Genomic DNA, 20,796 nt, shown 5'->3' with positions numbered 1-20,796 from the left:
GACTGCTGTGCGTACAGGAAAAGTGGCATAGACAAAAGACAGACCAGTAGGTTCACAACTGCATAATTTCTGTTTTTAAGTACAGAACCTATGAAATTCACTGGCTAAAAGCCCACTGGAAAGCCCTGATGAAGTTCATTTAATACACTGCTCTCTTCTTGAAGTTTTTAAACTATGACTGATGTAATAATTCAAATATGATTCTAAAAAGAGAAAGAAATAGAAACAGCAATACTTGTAGTATCTTGTTTGGCGGGCTGTTCTTATTATGCAGATAATAAGATGAAATCTACCTGGCTTTTCCTAAAACATGAAAGTTTTATGTTCTCTTTACTTAAAGGAAAGAATTTCAAAGGAATGTCAGTATCACATCTGCTAACGATTTTATACAGATGCGCAAGTACATAACTTTAAAGAGTTAGTTAAGTAAAACCACGGTACTCCACAACAGCCTGATAAATACACCTCAAGTGACCTGTATACTGAAATGTTATTAAATATCAATTAATGAATAATAACTACAAATAGTAGGCAAATTTACACAGAATGAGGCTTCCCTAAACACCATAAATGAAAAGCAAACTCCAAAAAACTTGGAGTGCAAGAGATGCGTTTTATTGTATGCCCGTTACGATGAGTAACACATTTAGAAATAATAATCCCACATAACAGTGACAATCTTATTTTACAGCGTGTACATAATTTTTTACAGCCACATAAAACACGTATTTTTCTAAGAGATTTCCGAAATTTCACTTTCTGAAGTTTAGAAATATAAAAAAAATTTATTCTCAAGGAACTGATTCTCATCTGGTGCAAAAACAAAATATGAACATTATCTGAAACACAAAGCCACAATATAGCATGAAGTTACAATTTATCATGTGAACAGCTGTGTGCAAACATGAAGCAACTAAAAAAGTAAAAAATACACATTATATGCATAACATTTATGAACAGGTTTTTCATTAAATAGCCCTAGACCAGCTTGTTATATTAAGCGCCATTTGATTTGCAGCATGCTAACACAAAGCATTGTTTAAAGGGATGCATATTTTAAACGTATACACTGTAAACTGAAGATCCACCTCCAAACTCTAGTGGCAGCAATTTTTTCTGGTTAAATACTGCATATATACTTTCTTACAGATTGAAAATGCATGTTTATAGTATGGTATAGATTTTTTTTTTTTAAAGAATTGATTAAAAGGTGCAATTTTATGTCTATATGGACAATTTCATATTAGGTGGCAGGACAATAATAGTCATACTGTTAAGAACACTGCCCTAAGGAACTCCTAAGTACTCTGAATTTTAATTTAAAAACCCCTACATTTTTCAACTTTGTTTTTAATATTCCTTTTAGAGATTTTAAAGTAGCAAGGAAAAAAAGTCAGTGTTGAATCACAACACCACGAGCTGCATCCATTTTATCTTTAAAAAAAAAAGTCAAATTTAAAGTTAAATTTTGTCCTATGTGCCATACTGAACAACATTCACCTGTAGTTTCAGATAAAAAAGGGAAATTATATACACATACATCTTTAACCCTAGCACCAGAACACCACCTCTGAGATCATAACATAATGCTATATTTCAGACATCATATCCTGCAATAAAATAGGTTAGCAGCTTTGAAAACCATTAAAAAAGTACTTGTTGGACCTAAACTAATAAAGGAAACAAAAAAGTTTCCCAATGAAATGTTTAAAAAAAACCCAACTGAAAACAAAAAAATAAAAAAAAGGGACAACCCCCAACCTTGACCAGTTCTGGAACTTAATTTCCAGGCACGATTTAAAACCGTTATGATCGAGTGACTGGCTAATACTCTCCTTTCCAAACTGCACACGAAGTTAGACTCGGTTGCCTTTGCAAACAATCGGTAAAGAACCCCACCACGCATCTGAACTGTTTTCATATTGGAGACAAGTGCTGTTACTGACAAAACGGATAAACAAGCATCTTCGTTTTGTCATCTATAGCTTAACAACGCATAAGACTTAATTTGAAGACATTCATCCATCTTTCTGCAAATTTAAGACATTCATCCATCCTTCCGCATTCTATAGTGCTTTAGGTTCTGATAAGCAACAATCATAGGGCTATGAGATCCCCTGTCAACCCTAATACTTTTAAGACTTTTAATACAAAGAATGTAAAGTTATGATTTAATATCAAGCTTTGAAACCAGGAGAAACAGTTCATGAGATTTTTTTTTTTCCCCAATTAGCATATCACAGTTCCTACATCGCTTCCTCCTGGAGGTCATACACTACATTATGGCCTCCTTGTGGTGCCTCATTATATGCTGATTTTTTTCAGACGGTCTACGGAATCCCTTTTTGCAATACTCACACCTATGTGGATAGTCCTTTGTGTGTATCGATATTACGTGCCGTTTAAAGCCTGACGCATCCGTAGTGCTATATTCACAATACTGGCATTGATAAACTTTTCTTCCACTGTGTGTCTTCATGTGCTTCTTAAGTTCATTCTGCTGCCTAAATCCTCTTTTACATCTTTTGCATTTAAAAGGCAGGTCCTTGGTGTGAACTGAGAGGATATGCCCACTAAGTACAAAAGGATCTGATGTTTTAAAGTCACAGTGTCTACACTGATGTATCTTTTTACCTTTATGAGTTTCACTATGCTTTTTGAGCTCAGACGGACGATGGAAGCCTTTTTCACACACCTCGCATTTGTGAGGAAAGTCCTTTGTGTGCACTGAAATAATGTGTCGCTTCAGGTCACTGGAATTGGTGCTCTTATGGTCACAATGTGGACACTGATGAGTCTTATGCCCTTGAAATAACTCTGTGTGTTGCTGCAGTTCTTTTTCATCTGCAAACGCCTGGGGACAGTGCTCACATTTAAACGGCAAATCAGTCCCGTGTTTGGTTTTGATGTGAGTTTTCAGGTTGGACTGATCAGAACACCTGAAGACACAGTGCTGACACTGGTATGGCTTTTCCCCAGTGTGGGTCCTCATATGCTTTTTCAGCTCTGACGGATGACGGAATCCTTTCCCACACTCCACACATACGTGAGGGAAGTTCTTACTGTGAACCGCAAGTAGATGTCTATTGAGAAGTCCCTGCTCTGCAGTTTCATAGTCACAATATTTGCACTTGTGTAGCTTAGGCTCCTTGTCCCTCAGTATTAGTTTATTAGAACTCAACGGGCTCGCTTCTCTGTATCTTCTTGTGTATTCTGTAAACTCATGGGTTTTTTCAACTTTATTTATAAGTTTATGGCTTTCCAGGTGATTGTGGAAACTTACTTTTTTGTTAGTTGTAAAGTCACAGTCTGTACACTGGTATTTCTTCTTAATCATGTGATCAGGATGGTTCTTCATGTGCCTTTTCAAGAATCCTCTGGATTTAAATTTTTTCCCACAAATATGACAAGGGTAAACTGTTAAGGGCTGTCCATCAGGACCTATTATAACAGCTGTTTTTAAACAAACAAAAACAAGTTATGAAGGAAACAAATTCACTGATTTAAGAAGTTTTGAATCAGCCAACTGCTGTTCAGAGTCATGCTCTTACACTCGCAGCAAAGAACAGATCAGCTGTTTAAAAACAACCAATCCACAGCACCTATAGTTTATACAGTTTTAATCTCAAAACTGCTCAAATAGACCAGTAGTATCTTATGTGCAGTGAATATATCCACGATTAATTTTAATAGCTTGCAAAATTCAAATGAATTGCATCAGCCCTAAGCGTACTGACTATGAAGTACATTTTCTATGTACAGAACTGGAGGGGGGAAGGACACAGGAAATATGCAAATCTTCATTTATATTTGTTAATTCTGCACCAGCTTAAAGAACAAAAGGAATAGTACAGGAGTAAGTGCCACTCCATGACAATACGTATAACCATACAGTGTTTACCTGTTTGCCATTGCCTGGCCTCTCCTCTCCTCCTTTTCTTGGCTTTTTGTTTTAGCACTCTATTAGTGCTAATGCTATCACAAATCTGCAGGTACTGTGTTGCATTACCGTTTTTGTTTTCTAATCGTGTATCCAAGTTATTTCCTAGAAACAAAAATTAGACACCATAAAAAACCCTTAAAACAACTTTTTCCTTTGGGACTGATGACTGGAATTGTGCAACAGCATATCTACTTTTAAAAGAGAACCTCCTCACTCCTCTACAACAAACATAAAAAAAAAAAGAAGAATGCCAATGTAAAGCACTATCTGTCGTTGCTGACAACAGCCAGGAATGTAATTGTTTCTACACTGATTGGTTTTCAAATATACTCCTGGATTCCTTGTACTTCTCAAGACAGTAATTTCTTATGAGTTACAGCGGTTCTTTCCTTTTACTTAACTTGGGTTTACTTCTTAACCACTGCGTTATCTCTTTTCAGACTACAAAACTATATAAAAACACCTAGAAGATCCTCCCAACATCCCCACCCGCTCTGAAGGCCTACAACAACGCTGGAACTGTTTTCATGTAAAAATAGTAAAGAAAAATCATGCAGTCCTTCAATATATACTTAAAGAATAATTCCTTGATTTCACTGACAAGGAGAACTGACGCATAAATGTATATATTTTCAAAGACAGCGAGTTAGTTTTAATCCTATACCATGCACAGTTATGTGTTCTTACCTGCCGTTTGACCATCTTCATATCTCCTGGGTAGCCTTCTTTCATCTCCTGCAGAAAATGATATTTCAGTCATTATAAATTAAAATTCTTCCCCAAAATAATGGCTTAGAAAGTATGAAAATGAGACAAAAAAGTAACAGCTTAACCCTACCCATACTGAGATGTACAGTTCAGCATCAGTTTAGCATTCTGTAATTATGAGCCCCAGGAAATCAAATCACATCTTTAAGAATAGTTAAGATCCACTAAAGCTGTGTTTGCATCCTTACCACACTGGCTGTCTTTCCTGCCTTTTATAACAAATATGCCTGTTTCTGCCAACTTTTAACCTCATATATAACCTTTGATACCAATTCAGAAACAAGATTATCTGTAATCCTCAATTCAATAGAACTACTTTATCTTTCTGGAGTAGAACTAGGCAGACAAGATGACTTGGACCTTATCAGCTACTCAGCGCTCATCTATATGAGGAACTATAAAGTTCTGGAAGATATAGATGTAATACCTGAAGAGTACATTGTTTGTTTTGGACTGAAAGTGTTTAGTGCTATGTGCTCAGGCTCTGTGGTTCTAAACCATCCAGAAATATCACACCAACGACTTTTAACTAACTTGCTTACTTTATTATAAAATAAACCATGGATGACCCAATACCCTCTTAATACACATTTAACATTCCAAAATCCTAGAAAAGAGTAAGAAATAAAAGAATACTCAGAATTCTCAATATATCCTGGTAAGACACTTCTACAACTGGAAGCACAGCTGCAAAGAACAAATTACCTTTTTTCTTTTTGTTTCTAACCTGAAGGACCAACAGGCTACAGAAACTGAAATTATCAGGAACATGTTTACACATTCATTCCTACAATTCCCTTTTAAAAGTTATCTCCTCTTCCTCCTAGCTAATGTAAAATATTTAAGGCTGCTCTCGTTTTTGTAACGAGCCAACAGCCAACTTGAACAACCATTAAGAAACAGGCATGCTGCACACCTAACCTGGAGTCAAGAACAGTACAAAAGTTTTCCCTACAGCTCTACTTTCTACTTCATAAAACTCAACATACAGCAATCTGTTCATGACGCACAAGACAATCAACCTTTAACTGTTTGACAGGCCAGCACTGGGAAAAAAACACTTGTGTAAAAATGGAATTGCTTTCTTCACACTGAACTGCAAACAAACTAAGGACCTTATGCATAAATGGTCACGAGTAATGTCAAAATGATTTTTCACATCACTTAATCACCCCCACTGACTGACACTACTAAAAGATCAGAAGGAGCTGGTTCTAAACCCTTTGGATGAGGTGAGAGATTATCACATTTGTACAGAGATTCTGGAACTCAGATCAGGGAGAAAATAACAGAGGGGATTTTCAGAAGACAAACATGCAGGTTCCTACCGTAAGCTGCAGCCCAAGCAACAGGGACAAAAGTTTTATTCACACCAGCGTCTTCAACCTGTGTGTCTGGAAGTGACGTAGCCTCTTCTTCACCTACAATAACTTCCATGTAAACTTCATCTGCTATTTCAGCACAGCCTGGATTAAAGGAGAAGAACAAATGTTTCATTTTATTCTGCTCATCCTAAATTTTCCTTTATTTAATTTGCTCTTACTCTGATTGATACCCGTTATAAATTATGAGTTTAATTTTCTACAACTTCAGGGTGAAGAATCCTTCAGAAAAATTAAAGTCCATGAGAATGATATTTATACTGTTGTATAAGACAGCATGAGAAACAAAAAGGTTTCTTAGTACGCTTACTAATATCTTCATCTTCCTGAGAAGAGTCCTTAACAGCCATGTAAACCATTTTTTCTCGCTGCATTCTACCAACACCTCCTTGTTCGATTACTCCAGCTACAGAATGTCCATTGTGAAAGTCACTCTCTGTGACGATTTCTGTCCCACCTTTAACAAAAAGAAGTAATGCATTAAGGAAATGTAAAAAAGCCACTGTTAAGATTAATTTCAGATTTAAGTATTTTTTTCTCATTTACAACAAAGCTATTTCATAAAACTCCAACTGACTGTTTTGAGATCTATCTGTCATAATATCATGCAAGTTTGTTACTTTGGGGCAGATAAGGCAAAGGTTCTCTCTGCGTCTCCTGATAAACTCGAGACTGAACAACCATCACCCAAGGAGGATCAGAAGCCATTTATGCACATTAGCAGAGAACTTGGGTGCAACTGCAGACATGCACCCATCCAGGCCCACCAGAATACCACCAAAATACCACCAGAATTGATATTAATTCGAAGACTTTATATCTAATGCCCAGTTCTGTCTGAAGTTAGAGAGGGGCACAGCCAGGTCAATGCTACCAGTCTAGGGAAGACAATTGCCTTTCATGGCTCCAGGATGAGCAGTCAGGCTGATTTGTTCTGTGAATGGCTCTGGGGCTCCTGGCCTGACAAGTTCCAGCAAGGCAGGGTTTCAGTAGGTACCAAGGGTATGTGTAATGCCAAGGGTGAAGTGGAATGTGCCAGAGGTTTCTGCTCTGAGAACAATTAAGGGGGACTCTGCTTTCACAAGTTACAAAGAACAGAACACAGGTTAGCTCTAACCTACACGTCCACTTGCAAAGCCCCTCGAAGTGCTACATTTATCCTTTAAAGAGAACTGCAGAGCAATTCGAGTTTCTTTGTTCGGTTTGAAAAAGACTGTGCAGTTAAAGCTCAAGCAATCTCCACCTCTCTCTCTGTGTCAAGGCCACCGAAGACTGTTCAATGAAAGGGATCCACTCTAGAGGGTTTCTGTGCTGGCACACAGTCTTCTGACGTCACAGAAAAGCAGCAGGTGACGACTTCTACATTTGGGCTTTGGTTGCCTGAACATAAATACTGCTAATTAAAAAAGAACTTGAGACTAATACACAGCCAGCATTTACCACCCATGGGCAGCCTCCACAAGTGTCACATTTTACAGAGCATTCTAGTCAGTGGAATCAAGAATTAACATGGAAATAAGGACAACAAAGATCCTGGAATATTTCATACTACTGGAAGAATACATAGATTTTTAAAGGTACCTATTTCGACATCATCTTCAGCTTCAGCTTTAAATATGTACACTTTGATAACTTCTGAACCAAACCCGTCATCTTTAGCAACCTCATCATTTGTCACCTCAGTGCTGATTTTCAAGGGAGTGTTTCCTATATGGTCCAATTTTTCTCCAACATCATCCACTGGAAAGAGAAAGGAATAATAATGAGGTTCAAACACACTTTTAAAAAGTCAAAGTATTCAGTAGCGTGATTTTCTCCACTATTATCTCCACGCATGGTAAAAGTTTGTACTCATAAATGGCCTGTACAAAACAGCTCATCTCAAGGTACTTAAATGAGATTCCAGAGGCTCATTTGATTGCATCTCAGGAAACACAGCAAGAATTACAGAATGAAGGACACAAGAGGGAGCTTTCATCAAAGAGAAAAGGGTAACTGGTTATGTCTGAAATTATGATACTTTGAAGGCAAAAATGTAAAATTCAGTAATTAAAATTAAACATCTACCCAAATCTGTTAAAAATTAACCCAGAACTGTCTGTTACAGTGTAAGAGCCCCCAAAAGTTTCACTGCTGAAAGATACTGTTGGCTAAAATTTGGTAGACAAAACTCTTTAAGAGTGAGGACTCTGAATATATTCCCAGTGAAAGAAGTGTGCATCAAAAATTTGACTGCACCTTCACCACAAAACAAATTATAATTTCATCCACTTTATCACTTGAAAACAACTAAATTAACGAAGATTACTGTATAATATAGAGCTGATTTAAAAACATGGTGAAAACAAACCCAAATTCTACTATGGGAAATTGACTACTATACAACTCAGCCACTCTGATAATTTAATCTATATCCTCAAAACATTCATTTTATTCATACAACACTTACATTCAAACTATTAGAAGTGTAGAAGTAACACTGATTTGGTAAAAAGGGTATTCACATAGGTATCCATGCATATATCCCAAAGTGTGGAAGTGGAGGCCACTGAGCTAAGCATCCTTCTGACATGCACTGCTGACACACTTCTCTCAGTTGATAAAATTAGCTTCTGTGCAGATGGCCTACCCAAAACTGCAATGCTTGACACCCACCGAAGTCCTCTAAATAGAGAGCAATTCCACAAAACGTAAACAAAACCTGAATTTAATACGTTCAAGGAAGTTGTGATTTACTGCATAAATAACATTAACACATGTGCATACCGAAAATCATTAAAATTAACACTGAAGTGACAGTAGTGTTTCAGGATTAAACCCACAGCCCACTCAAAGTGGCCCCTGAGGGCTCTGATTAGTGGGAAAGGATGGCTTACCTCAGGATGGCTGCAGTGGGACCCAAACCCCTCCAAGTCTCCTGCCCCCAGTGCAGTGACAGCTGCTCCTAAAGAGCTGCTTGTAACTACTGCAGGCTCCAGCCCGGCACCCTGAGGCTGCAGTCACTGGAGCTTGCCTTAATGCTCCAGGCAGGCGTGCGAGGCAGTTCAGAACCTGCTAGAAAGGAGCAGACACCTTTCCTGCAGCAGGGCTGGAACCCACCACAGCAATCCTAGTCTAAGCTCTTCCCACTCACAGCCAGGAATCCCTGCAAACACCTATCCCACTAACACTGCTTTTCATCCCCACACTAAGGAACCTTGGTTTTGTTTCACAAATCTTGAACCGCATCAGAAGTGTATGAAGTTATTAAATAAGTACGTATTAGATTGTATTTCAGAACCTCTGAAAATTAGGCATTTTCAGGATTAACAGAAAACATTTAACAAATGCTATATTTTAGCTGCTTGTTTCTGTAAACAGGAGATCATCGCATCGGTGAAAAAATAACCAAACCGGGATCAGTATGAAAAAGTAAAAATTTCCCCAGGAAAAGCAGGTTTTAAAAAATCCACACATTCTAAATCTCTATTAAGATTGATGCCAGCAACACCAACACCTTGATCTGTTAGACTCTGACACGCACTGCATGGCGTTCACGTTACCTCACAGAACAATGAGAACAGGAAGAGTATGAACTCCACAGACAAGAAAGCTGCCATGGAGAGCTCGGCGTATTCCTCTGATTCTGCAGTTTACCAGCATCACAGGTTTCCCTTTATGCCCAGTACGGGAGAGCTACTGCATCTGCTAATTGGAATTCTTTATGCTCCCAGAATGGAGTCATTAGCAGAGAGGATTATGGATCCTCTACTGACAGGAAAAGGGAAGATGCTAGAAGATACTTTTCTCAGAAAAAGTATTTCCACATATTTACAATTTTTTCATTTATTAAAGACCATTTTCTTTTCTGCATGGCCTTTAACACTATAAAAGTTTCTTATCCGTATTCTTCAAAATGATACAGACACGTTTAATTCTGGTGCAATAAACACCTCCAGTGCACGTCTGTGCCATCAAACGACTGAAGGTAAATCACAGTACATAGCAGGAGCGATTACATACACAGCTGTATGACAGACATGCTGCCAAAATGCAGAAAGAATAGTTAAAGGCTGGGTGTAAGAAATCACTAACTGTAAGCTGTTGCTGTAATTTTAGAATGGGTTCGTGGTAGTAAAGGTATTTTCAAATCTGCCACTCAAGCAACACCAACTTTTTCTAAACTCAGAAACTCTATCTAAACTTAACACACCCTCGGTTTAACACAGAAAATAAATATTTTTATACTAGCAGGTTATTTAATAACAGCAACTTCCTACAAAACAGTGGAGTAATCACATACATATGATAAGAAGTTTTCTTTATGGCAAAAACTTCCAACTATTCAACTAATATTGGGTAAAAACGACTGGCCATAATGTGTCTGGTGGAATAGTATAAGAAAAACCCATACAGTTCTAGATCATTGCCTTACCAAGTCATCAACTGCAACACAGCAAAGACTACATAAAAGAAAAAAAAAGAGGAATTTTACGATTCTCAAAAGAATAAACATTTTCAGCCAGAAAAAAAGTTAAAAACATGAACATAGCATGTACGCTTATGTGCTGTGTTCTATCATTTCAAGTAAAGCCCCCAAACGGGAGCCCTGTCTCAAAGAGGCAAGCTTACAACACTATTCTTAAAGCCAGTGGTTACTACCACACCACCAACTATGCTGTTTATTGTTAAAGAGCTTCAGCCTCTACAATTTAAGCTGTGTATCCAGGGCCTCTGGAATCACTGTTCTAAAAAAACTGAAGTTCAATATAAGAAAATGCTAAGAATATAAACTGGAGTAAGAAGATGATACTGATACAGAGTGACATTTGTGAGGTCTGGCCTTTTGTTTAAAATACCTGAACAACAAAAGGCACTGAATCGGCATTTGCTATTGCTTAAATTGCTGTCTTATATGAAGTAAATGTTATGTTTTCAATCTATTTTTTAAAGACATTTAGATGGAGGAAAAAAACAATCAACACAGCAGGACATGTAATCTTTGTCAAGTTCCAAACTACAGATTGTGAAAACATTCTATTGCCTATGTAATATGACTCCAATCACAGACTGCTAACCCAGTGGTGCTAAACTATCTGACGACATTTCCCAGTGTCAGTTCTCAGAACAGGAATGTTTTATGTCAATAGTATATGAAAGTGTCTTCCAGATCTGAGTCATCCACCAGAAGCACTACACATTATCTTATCACTTAAAAATAACTGAAAAAATACAACAGAGAACCTTTATAGATGTATGCTGAATCTTCCCGAATAAACAAGGCTTAAAGAAAACTCAGCACGTTTCGAATTTCAAACTTACCTGGCTTGCTGTTTTCAGGTGTGTGATGTCCAGATTCACCGTGGATTGCCAGCTCCCAATTCATGTGATGCCTCAGCATGCACTATGCTGGTGATATCACACCCACCACAGGAGCCCAGAGGGATAACACGAGGGCAAGATAAGTCCCATGGTTTAACAATTTGTCATATTTTTCTAAAGTCTGATATACTTATTTTATGTCCCATAGGTTACAATATTGGTGTAGTACTAAAATGTTTAGCAAATGACGTAACACTATTGCAATACACTAAAAAGGAGGCGGTGGTGGAACAGTACCTTACCCCTAAAGGCCAGCTCCAGTGTTGTTCTTTGGTGGGTATGAGGTCACCAACATAGTGCATGCAGGGCCAACGCATGGATCGGGAGCTGGCAATCCGCCGTGGGTCTGAATATCGCAAACCTGAAAAACAAAAAAGGGCACGCTTTAAGCTACGCATCTGCTAACTCCTCCCTGGCAAAACGGAATGTACTGTTTGTTGTTTTCTCATCTCTGTATGAGATGGACTGGATTCATGACCACATCGGATACATTCATCTTGTACCAATCTCCTTCTTAACAAGTCCCTTTTAAACAGGTATTGTGGAGATTTACAACCAGGAATCACATGTATCCCCTGGCATACGCTGTGAATGGATCAAAAAAGGATTTTTAAGTCTGATGCTTATAAGACTGATTTTAAAAAAAGCTGAATTCATCAGCTGAGGTAGCATAGAATTGATAATCTTCTAGCGAAAACTTCTAATTACAAAGACACACACAGCTACTTTTCAGAATTGTTAAGACAGAGTTATTCTTTTCCTAGCAGTATTTACAAAAATGTCATTACCAATACTGTCTAAAGTACCTACATGGGAACGTGGTCTCATAGTGGTGAAAAATCACCTTTCAGTATAGTTGAACTGTAACTCCCAGCAAAAGAGTATGATAAGTTAAAATTCCACATTCACCTCAGCTTCACACCCTAAAATGTAGTATTTTTATAAGTTCCCAAAATCTGTTCCACAGAACAACCGATGGTATTCCCCAAGGGCATTATCTGTTACTTCATGTCAAGTCCACCCTTTTTAGATGATAAATTTAATTAAAAAAGAACTAAGAATTTTAAGATTCTTTAAAACTATCATTTTGTTTAGCAGTGGACAGGTACAGTCAGACTTGATGATCTTGAAGGTCTTTTCCAATCAAGTGATTCTATGATGTGATTTACATTATAAAAAAGTTCAACTACCCTATATATGCACCCCAACATACTGAACATTTGACAATTTAAAAATATAATTAAATAAAAAGCTTTTTAAACTACTTGATAAACTGCTTGATTTATCCATTCTACACAAGAGATTATATTCATAAGCACAACAAATTCGAGGCTAATTTAAAAACATTAAAAAAAAAAACAGAAGAAAAAAAATGAGCAACTGCATTAAGATTGACTCATTTTTGCTAAGAAAAAAACAGTGGCAGATACTTTGTTGGGTCAAGCTGGCATAGGCAGTGTAATACAGCCTCAAAAATTAGCAGAGTCAAAAAATTCATTTGTTTAGAACCATTACTTAAAATTCTAGATTAATCACATAGCTTCCAACTGTGATTATTCAGGCATATCATGATTACACAGACACCTAAACCTCATTTACTGAACACCAGGTCTCAAACTGGCATTGAAACAGTGTAAAAGCCATTGGTGGGCTCAAGAACACCTAACAAAACTGGGAATGTATGGGGGACAGCCGAGGTCATCAGGCGGCTGGTTCTGAGCATGCAGGATGCTCTGTGTGCAGTGACCACCATACCAATCCCATGGGTCCACCTCAGAAGGAATGCCAAGGAGGGCGTTACTTACAATTACAAAGGTGCAGTTGGAAACACCGCAGGCACAGAATATGACCCATCACACAACCCATCGGAAGTACTCTGGCAGAAAGGAGGAATTTTTCAGTGGAACAACTGACACTGCAACTGGTGTTCCTTCATTTACAGACACACAGGAGGTTTTCTGTTGGAGGTCTAATGTGCTTTTGGACTGAGATTTTTTTGTTCTTTTTCCAAAAACCCATTTTTGACCTCTATTAGTGACACGTGGCATTACAGTTATGATAAAAAAAATCATTGCTGTCCATCCTATACTGAACAAAAAGTAAGCAACAAAACCATATTTTGCATAAGGGACACAAATGCTATGACATATTGAAACCGTTATAATCGCTGATCAGTCATGCTCTCTGTCTTGAAGTTTTTGATAAATGCAGCCTGCTGTGAACAGGCCAACACTTCGACACACTTGGCATTGCCATTTTATTACCATACTGCTTCCAACTAGAGAAAAATCTGTTTTGACCTACTCACATTCCAGTAACTAACTCAGAGAAGTCAAAAATCCCAAATAAACTCCCATTTATTTTACCAAATTTGCACAATAATAAAAACTGGTATCTTGAGTATCAATCAGCAGCTGAAGAAAGACAATACAGGCAAAGTCCTTTTAGTAGCTCTCACTCAACAAGCAGCACCAGACCCCACAGCCTCCTCGGAGAACAGAGTGCTGTGTGGAACTGAAACAGGCTGCCACTCTCCAGTGCTAGGGTTCCAATCAGTTCAATGCACACGACCATCTCACATCCAGCTCAGCCCAGAACAGCACAACATACCACAAAATGCCTACTGGAATTTTTAGTACAGCTAAATGAATATTTTGTCGACACACAGGAGAAAAAATTTATGAGTGAGCTACCTTAAAAACCTATTTCTTTGTTGGATTCTACGGACTAAACTCAACATGTTATTTTTACACAAATCTACATAACACAGTAATACATCTGTGTATTTTTTTCAAAAAAGCACTATACTCAAAATATGTGGAATATTTAGCTTTCCAATGTGTTTTACTTAAGAAATATCTTGTTTCAGAAGCACAAACATACACAGCCATTCACTCAACAGCACAAACCTAACTCCCTTTCTTGCTGCATCAGCGATAATGGAGTTTTCGTCACAAGAAAACCCCAATCCAGACACCAAGAATTAGCTGGGCAGCAGACTGTTATTTGAGAGTTCCAGTACAGATTGCAGCAAGGGTCCGACTACAGGAACTTCTCCCCACTAGACCACTTCTACTTCAGATCATCTCCTGTTTGCATCTACCTTTGTTTAACTTACAAGATATCATTAAGTAGTCTTCAGATGTACTCTTGCCATCATCGTTGTCTTCTGTTTTGATAGTCACTGTGGAGCCAGGAACAGAACCAGCTGCTTGAATGACTGCTTCAGAATCAGAGTTTGTTACAAGAACTTCTTCTGAAACCATCGTAGGGGAGTTGGCTCCTGACACAGAGTCTTGCACCACATGCTCCAGATGTCCATCAGGACCCGTAACAAGGTCGGCCACAAACACCTGATCAGGAACTCTAACGGTTTCTGTTATTAGATCAGAAGTCAAAACATGATCACTGGTATCTAAAGCTTCTTCAATAGCAACATCAGCTTCCAAAACAGAATCGGGAACAATCACGCCTTCAGTTACCACATCAGTTTCAGTGATGATGTCAGGTCCTTGGACAACTTCAGCAGCTAGGCCATGATCAAGAGTTATTCCATCATCGGTAACAACATCAGAAACAAGGACAGCTTCAGGGACGGATACAACAATGTGGTCTCCATCAATATGAGCAGTGCCAGCCATTCCAGCCACTACGAAACAATTACAAATGAGGAGAAAAATGTTACAACTACTGCATTAGTCATTAGTTTATCTAAGGAATGGAATAATGTATGGATAAGTTAAACACAGATGTACAAATCTGTTACTTTTCAATATCCCACATTTTGCATTTCACATGATAAAGACTATCCATATTCTTAAAATTAAGACAAAAACCCACGCTGCTTCTTTAATACATACTGTTGTGTCTGCCCCAGATTTAGATTTTACAACTCCGATACGTTAAAAACTACAGGCCAGCCTGCAATTTTATCTTTTTTTTGCTTTATAAATACCAGTTAGAAAATGTTATTACAGCAGCAGTTTGAACCACCATGGAACTCTTGCATGATACTGCAGGTGTGGCAACAAGAGATTAATTGCTGTTACAATAAAAGCACTCTCATCCTTTAGACTGCATGAGCCTTGATAACAATAAATACTCAGTTGTACTGCAGTATTTACAGTATGATTTTCAGCAGCTTGCCACGTTGCAAGAGATGGCTAGAAGCAGAAACCTGTTTTCCATTGACAGACCTGACTAGCCAGTCATGTTTGCAGACTATTTTCTATACTTAAAAAAGAATGCACAGTAAATTATTTTAACACACACACTCATATATAGCCGTTTTAATCTTAATTAATAAAACACTCAAGAAAATGGTTCCAATCAGAATGAAAAAAGCTTCAGCACTGCACTGCAAATGCAAGTATTCTGGCACGCTCCGAGGGATATTAATTCATCACAAAGACATGGTCCTTCCTGATAACTGAGAAGGTTATCTCCTGTCACAATACAGGAACGGACATCTCCAAAGAAAGATTTCTTGCTGTCTTTTCTCTAAACCTTCAAAGCTGCTGAGGTGACACAGTGCTGCCACCAAAGAAACGGTATTCATTTTAAAATAAATCAGTTTAGGAGCAAGTTTTCTTATATCAGTACAGTCCCAGGATGGATGTTCTTGACAGAAGACTTCTAAGCACACGTGAACACAATGATACAGCTAAACGTGTAAATTCTTGTCTACCTAAGAAGTTATCTCTTGTCACAAAGACAAAGACATTATTTCCCATCACATTTACTGAAACACCCTAAACCAGATCTGGAGACAGTAATCAAGGCAGGCACACAAAAGCTGGGATGTTTTTTACATCCTGCACTGGATGCTATTTCCATCTCCTGCATGTTGGAGAAGTAACACCCAGCCAATGTGATTTCAAAGCAGAAGCGCACATAGCACAAACCTGCTGAACCCCAGAAACTATTTTCTCTCTCATCTGGAGTGCTCTGGGTCACAGACTTGAATGTTTTTTTCAGAATGATTTCAATATTTTGGAATAAGTGACTATTTCAAGATCAGCAACCAAAGCGTGCACAGACATAATAAACACCATCCTAAATTTTTAATGTTCTCAAAAACAGTCATGCAAATAGCATTATTGTGTCAGCCAACTCTACGTCTTGATATAGCAAAACGTGAAAAATAGCCTTGAATTATCCATTATTTGTAACAGTTAAAATATTTACCGAAATCCTGCATGATCATAGTGTGAGGCATTTTGGATTCTTGTGTCTGCAGCCCAAGACTTCCACCACCTGGATCCATATTCAGCTAAATTCATTCACAAACAACTGCAACAAAAGCAAAATTAGAATCGATACTGAGCAGTGTTATGGTGTCATTTAGCTTTACTGGGTTAATGTGTCACACCAACACACATAGAAAAGTATTTATCCAAACCTTGAAGGAAAACGCATGCAGTACTTCACACTATTCACTTTGCTTTATTCTTCTGGGGTTTTATTTTTTGACTTCCAAATCCTGAAAATGTTTCCACCCATAAGCAGTTGTACAGTAACAAAAGAACTGCACATGCAAGTGGAACCAAACAGGGCTGAAACTCTCAGTCAGAATGTAAAAATTTTTTTTAAGGTAAGCCCTTGGTTACTGCCTGGGTAACACCGCAGTGAGCAACAGCAAAGCCTCACCTGCAACACCAGCATTAGCATTAAGCCACAGGAACAGAACAAAATAACCCATGGTAGCAAGCAACTGAACGTAGTGACATTTAACTAACCTAGAAGCAGAAACGTTGTCAAGACCAAATTAACTTCGCCTTCAACAAACCATAGCTAACTATGCAAGCAAGAATTCCAAGCCGGACATCACCAGTGCACACGTGCCGTCACTACCTACCTACCTGCCTTACCACAGTCACATAGACTAGCAACAACGCACAAAGACGACACTTTCGCTCTATCCTTCTCCATATCTACTCTTTAACTACTGGTCACTATAGACATGCAGAGCTGCATCAAAAAAAGTTAAAACTCTACTGGGACTGTCAGCTTTTCATGTTCTTTCACAATTTTTAATCTACTAGATATTTCAAAACAAACTTTAAGGTCTAAATTTAATCGAACATCATGTTTAACTACAGGTAAGATTTTAAAAAGCTGAGTAGTGCACTAAATTTATGAGAACAAAAGTGCCGAAGCCGATTTTCTCTTCCAGCAGCTGCATATGAACACCCCTGTATCATTTAAAAATCCAACAAAACGTCTGGTAGAAGATGCAATCAGCCCCCCGTTGGATTTGCATGCACAGTTCAGAACTACCCATAATAATAGGCAACAGCTAAGCATAAGAAAGGCCAATTGATTTCAATGTCTCCATCGCCACGCTGCTTACTGAAGAAACAGGAGTGCTCAGCAGCCTTCTGTGCTGACACCCCAATCTCCCGCTCCAGTGTTAGGGCTGTATTAGCCATATTGGTTGACATTTTATTTCAAAACTGTCAAGCTATTCTAGAAATCTTATCTCCCAACACTGTCCCTTCTGTGCCGCCTCACTGCTACTGCCAGGGAAGAGCGGGTCCTTCACAGCGCTCTGCAACGTCCCTCTAATACAAAACTGATCCTGGAAAGCTTCTGATAGAACAGACCCGTCAGCTCCCTGTGAACTCTCCACTGTTATCCTTCACTGTTCCATCCCGAGTTTGGTTTTCTTCCTTTCCGTTGTTTTTGACAACTGTCTTGTTACTTTAGCTCTTCTAATTCCCCTTGATGCTTAGAGGCTTCTGTTTCCCGATTTCTCTTTTGTCCAACTTGCCTATTTTCCTCAATCTTTTCAAATCAGAGAAGTTGTAGAAGCCCCATCCGTAGAGGTGTTAAAGGTGTTGGATGGGGCTTTGAGCAACCTGATCCAGCAGGAGGTGTCCCTGCCCATGGCGAGGGGTGGGAAGTGGATGGGTTTTAAGGTCCCTTAAAACTCAAACCATTCCACAATGCCTTAAACTTCTAAAACCAGATCGATGACGACACACTGGCATTACATGTGCTAAAGCTGCACCTCGGTGGATGCATCTGGCGCCCAGCTGCTCCTGAAGAACAGTCTCTCTGACCCGCCATGCAGACAAAGGACAGAGTTGCATCAACTACGCAATCACAGGCCTTTTTTTTATATCTACTTTTGGGTCTTAAAGGAATGCAGTGACAGCAGCAAACCCCTTACTGCTCATGCTGGAACAATTAAAAACAGCTGAGGCCCACGGTTCTGCTGCAACTGGGGATTTTCGCTCGCAGATTTCAGTAGTGTAGATGATTTAGTTTCACACACTACACAGGCCTGCAAATATCCTTACTGGAAACAGCAAAATGTAGTCCAGTGATTAACTGTGGTTCTTTACAGCTTCTCTCTGCAGGACACCATGTTACACACCCACACAATCACAGCAGAAGTGGTCCAGTCCTACGTTTTGAAAAAGGACAAATAAGGCAGGAAGCCACAATTCTGTGTGCTGACATATTCCTAAATTTTTAAAATATGTCTGCATCTGACATTGTTTTGCCTTTTGAAAAGCACAGTTCTCTTTCTAACTAGCTTCAGGAGAAGGCTGATTTCAGCCTACTCCAGTTCTTTATGCCAAAGCTCTTCCTTAGACAGGGCTGAGTAGAGACCAGGCAATGAATTTCAGAGTTAAAAAAGGAGACATAGGACCTCTCTGTCTACAGGCAGGAACACTACTACAAACTACTACTGTAAAAGGGATTTTTTAAAATCAAAGGTAATGGTTGGCAGTTTGAGACTGCCTGAGAACACACACCTATAATATTAATAGCAACACTCAACTGAAAAACTGGTGAAGGCCCAGGCCTCTACAGCCACGATTCTCAGTACACACATTGATTTATTCTTAGCTTACTCCTTACCTGCTGGCCACGCCATTTCTGATCCAAGCCAAGATGCCACTGGCCTTCCTGGCCACCTGGGCACACTGCTGGCTCACGTTCAGCCGCTGTCAACCAACGCCCTCAGGTCCTTCTCCGCTGGGCAGCTTTCTAGCCACTCTTCTCCTAGTCTGCAGCTACATAGGGTTGTTGTGCCCAGGTGCCGGACCCGGCCTTTGGCCTTGTTAAACCCCATGCTATCAGTCTCAGCCCAGTGGTCCAGCCTGTTCAGGTCCCTCTGGACTTTCCCTACCCTCCAGCAGATCGACACTTCCTCCCAGCTTGGTATCATCTGCAAACTTGCTAAGGGTGCACTCAATGCCTTCATCCAGGTCACTGACAAACGAACTGATTGAGGAATGAGGGCACAGAAACACCTGAAAAAGGCGATCACAGAACCCAATCGCCAAAAAGGCGATCACAGAACCCACAGAACTCAGGGAAGCAGCTAGATTTGCACAAGGCAAAACTATGGGAAAAGCAAAAGCGCAGAGACGTAATCATAGAATCACCAGGTTGGAAAAGACTTCTTGGATTATGGAGTCCAATCATTCCTATCTGCCACTAAACCACGGCCCTGAGCACCTCGTCTACCCGTCTTCCAAACCCCTCCAAGGACGGGGACTCCACCCCCCGCCCGGGCAGGCTCTGCCAGAGCCCCATGACCCTTCCTGTGGAAATCGTTTCCTGATGTCCAGCCCGACCCTCCCCTGGCGCAGCCGGGGGCCGTTCCCCATGTCCTGTCCCCGGCCCCTCCCGAGCGCCCATTAGCCCTCAGCCCCGCACCCCCTCACCCCCCGGCCCCTCAGCCCGAGCCGCGGCGCGCGGGGCGGCGCGCGGGCGGGGCGGGGCGGGCGCGCGCGCGGGGCGGCGGCCGTTGGGCCCCACACAAAGGCGCGCGCCGCGGAGGGGCCCGACGGCCGCGGCCCCCCCCAGCCCCGCGCCCGACCGACATCTTGTCGTCCGCCATTTTGAGGCCGCAGCGCCCGGCGGTCCCGGCTCCCCCTCGCTCCCTCCCACACACACATCGTTGCGGGCCCGGCGCCCCCGCACGCCGGGCGCGTCCCGCTCGCCGCCCCGGCCCCGTCTCACCTGTGCGGGTCCCCGCGCCGCGGGGGTGCGGAGCGGGGCTGCGGCAACGCCGCGGCCTGGCATTCGGGGCCGGCGGGGCCGGGCCTGCACCAATGGCGGCGCGGGGCCGGGCGCGCGCGCGGCCTGCTCGCTCCCCTCCCCCTCCCCCCGCCTCCCCCCCCCCTCGCGCGGGGCCGCTGCCGAGGGAGCAGGCGCACACGGGGAGGGGGACACGGGGAGGGGGACGGGGGCGCTGGGGGGGACACCAGGAGGGGTACACGGGGAGAGGGACGGAGGCGCTGGGGGGGACACCGGGAAGGACGGGGGCGCTGGGGAGGACACGGGGAGGGGGACACGGGGAGAGGGACGCTGGGGGGGACA

The 20,796-nt window shown here is 40.7% G+C and overlaps 1 protein-coding gene across 6 annotated transcripts; it reads right to left on the bottom strand.

Moving 5' to 3' along the window:
- Window positions 1–593: 593 nt before the first annotated feature.
- Window positions 594–20,575, bottom strand: ZNF711 (zinc finger protein 711). Of its 6 annotated transcripts, none has more exons than XM_054075198.1 (9): window positions 20,437–20,575; window positions 16,642–16,746; window positions 14,573–15,103; window positions 7,675–7,833; window positions 6,404–6,550; window positions 6,040–6,177; window positions 4,631–4,678; window positions 3,902–4,045; window positions 594–3,453 (listed from the first exon to the last, which is right to left on the bottom strand). In XM_054075198.1, the coding sequence occupies exons 2-9, from the start codon at window positions 16,718–16,720 to the stop codon at window positions 2,276–2,278; spliced, it is 2,424 nt and encodes an 807-aa protein (XP_053931173.1). In that variant the 5' UTR covers window positions 16,721–16,746; window positions 20,437–20,575; the 3' UTR covers window positions 594–2,275. The 6 variants fall into 6 exon arrangements, with proteins under 6 accessions (XP_053931173.1, XP_053931176.1, XP_053931174.1 ...); XM_054075201.1 differs by having other exon boundaries at window positions 4,010–4,045; XM_054075199.1 differs by lacking the exon at window positions 20,437–20,575 and adding an exon at window positions 19,327–19,726.
- Window positions 20,576–20,796: the final 221 nt, after the last annotated feature.

The sequence above is a fragment of the Cuculus canorus genome, chromosome 10 (genome assembly GCF_017976375.1).
Source record: "Cuculus canorus isolate bCucCan1 chromosome 10, bCucCan1.pri, whole genome shotgun sequence".
NCBI lineage: Eukaryota > Metazoa > Chordata > Aves > Cuculiformes > Cuculidae > Cuculus > Cuculus canorus.
This window is presented reverse-complemented; position numbering and strand designations above follow the sequence as displayed.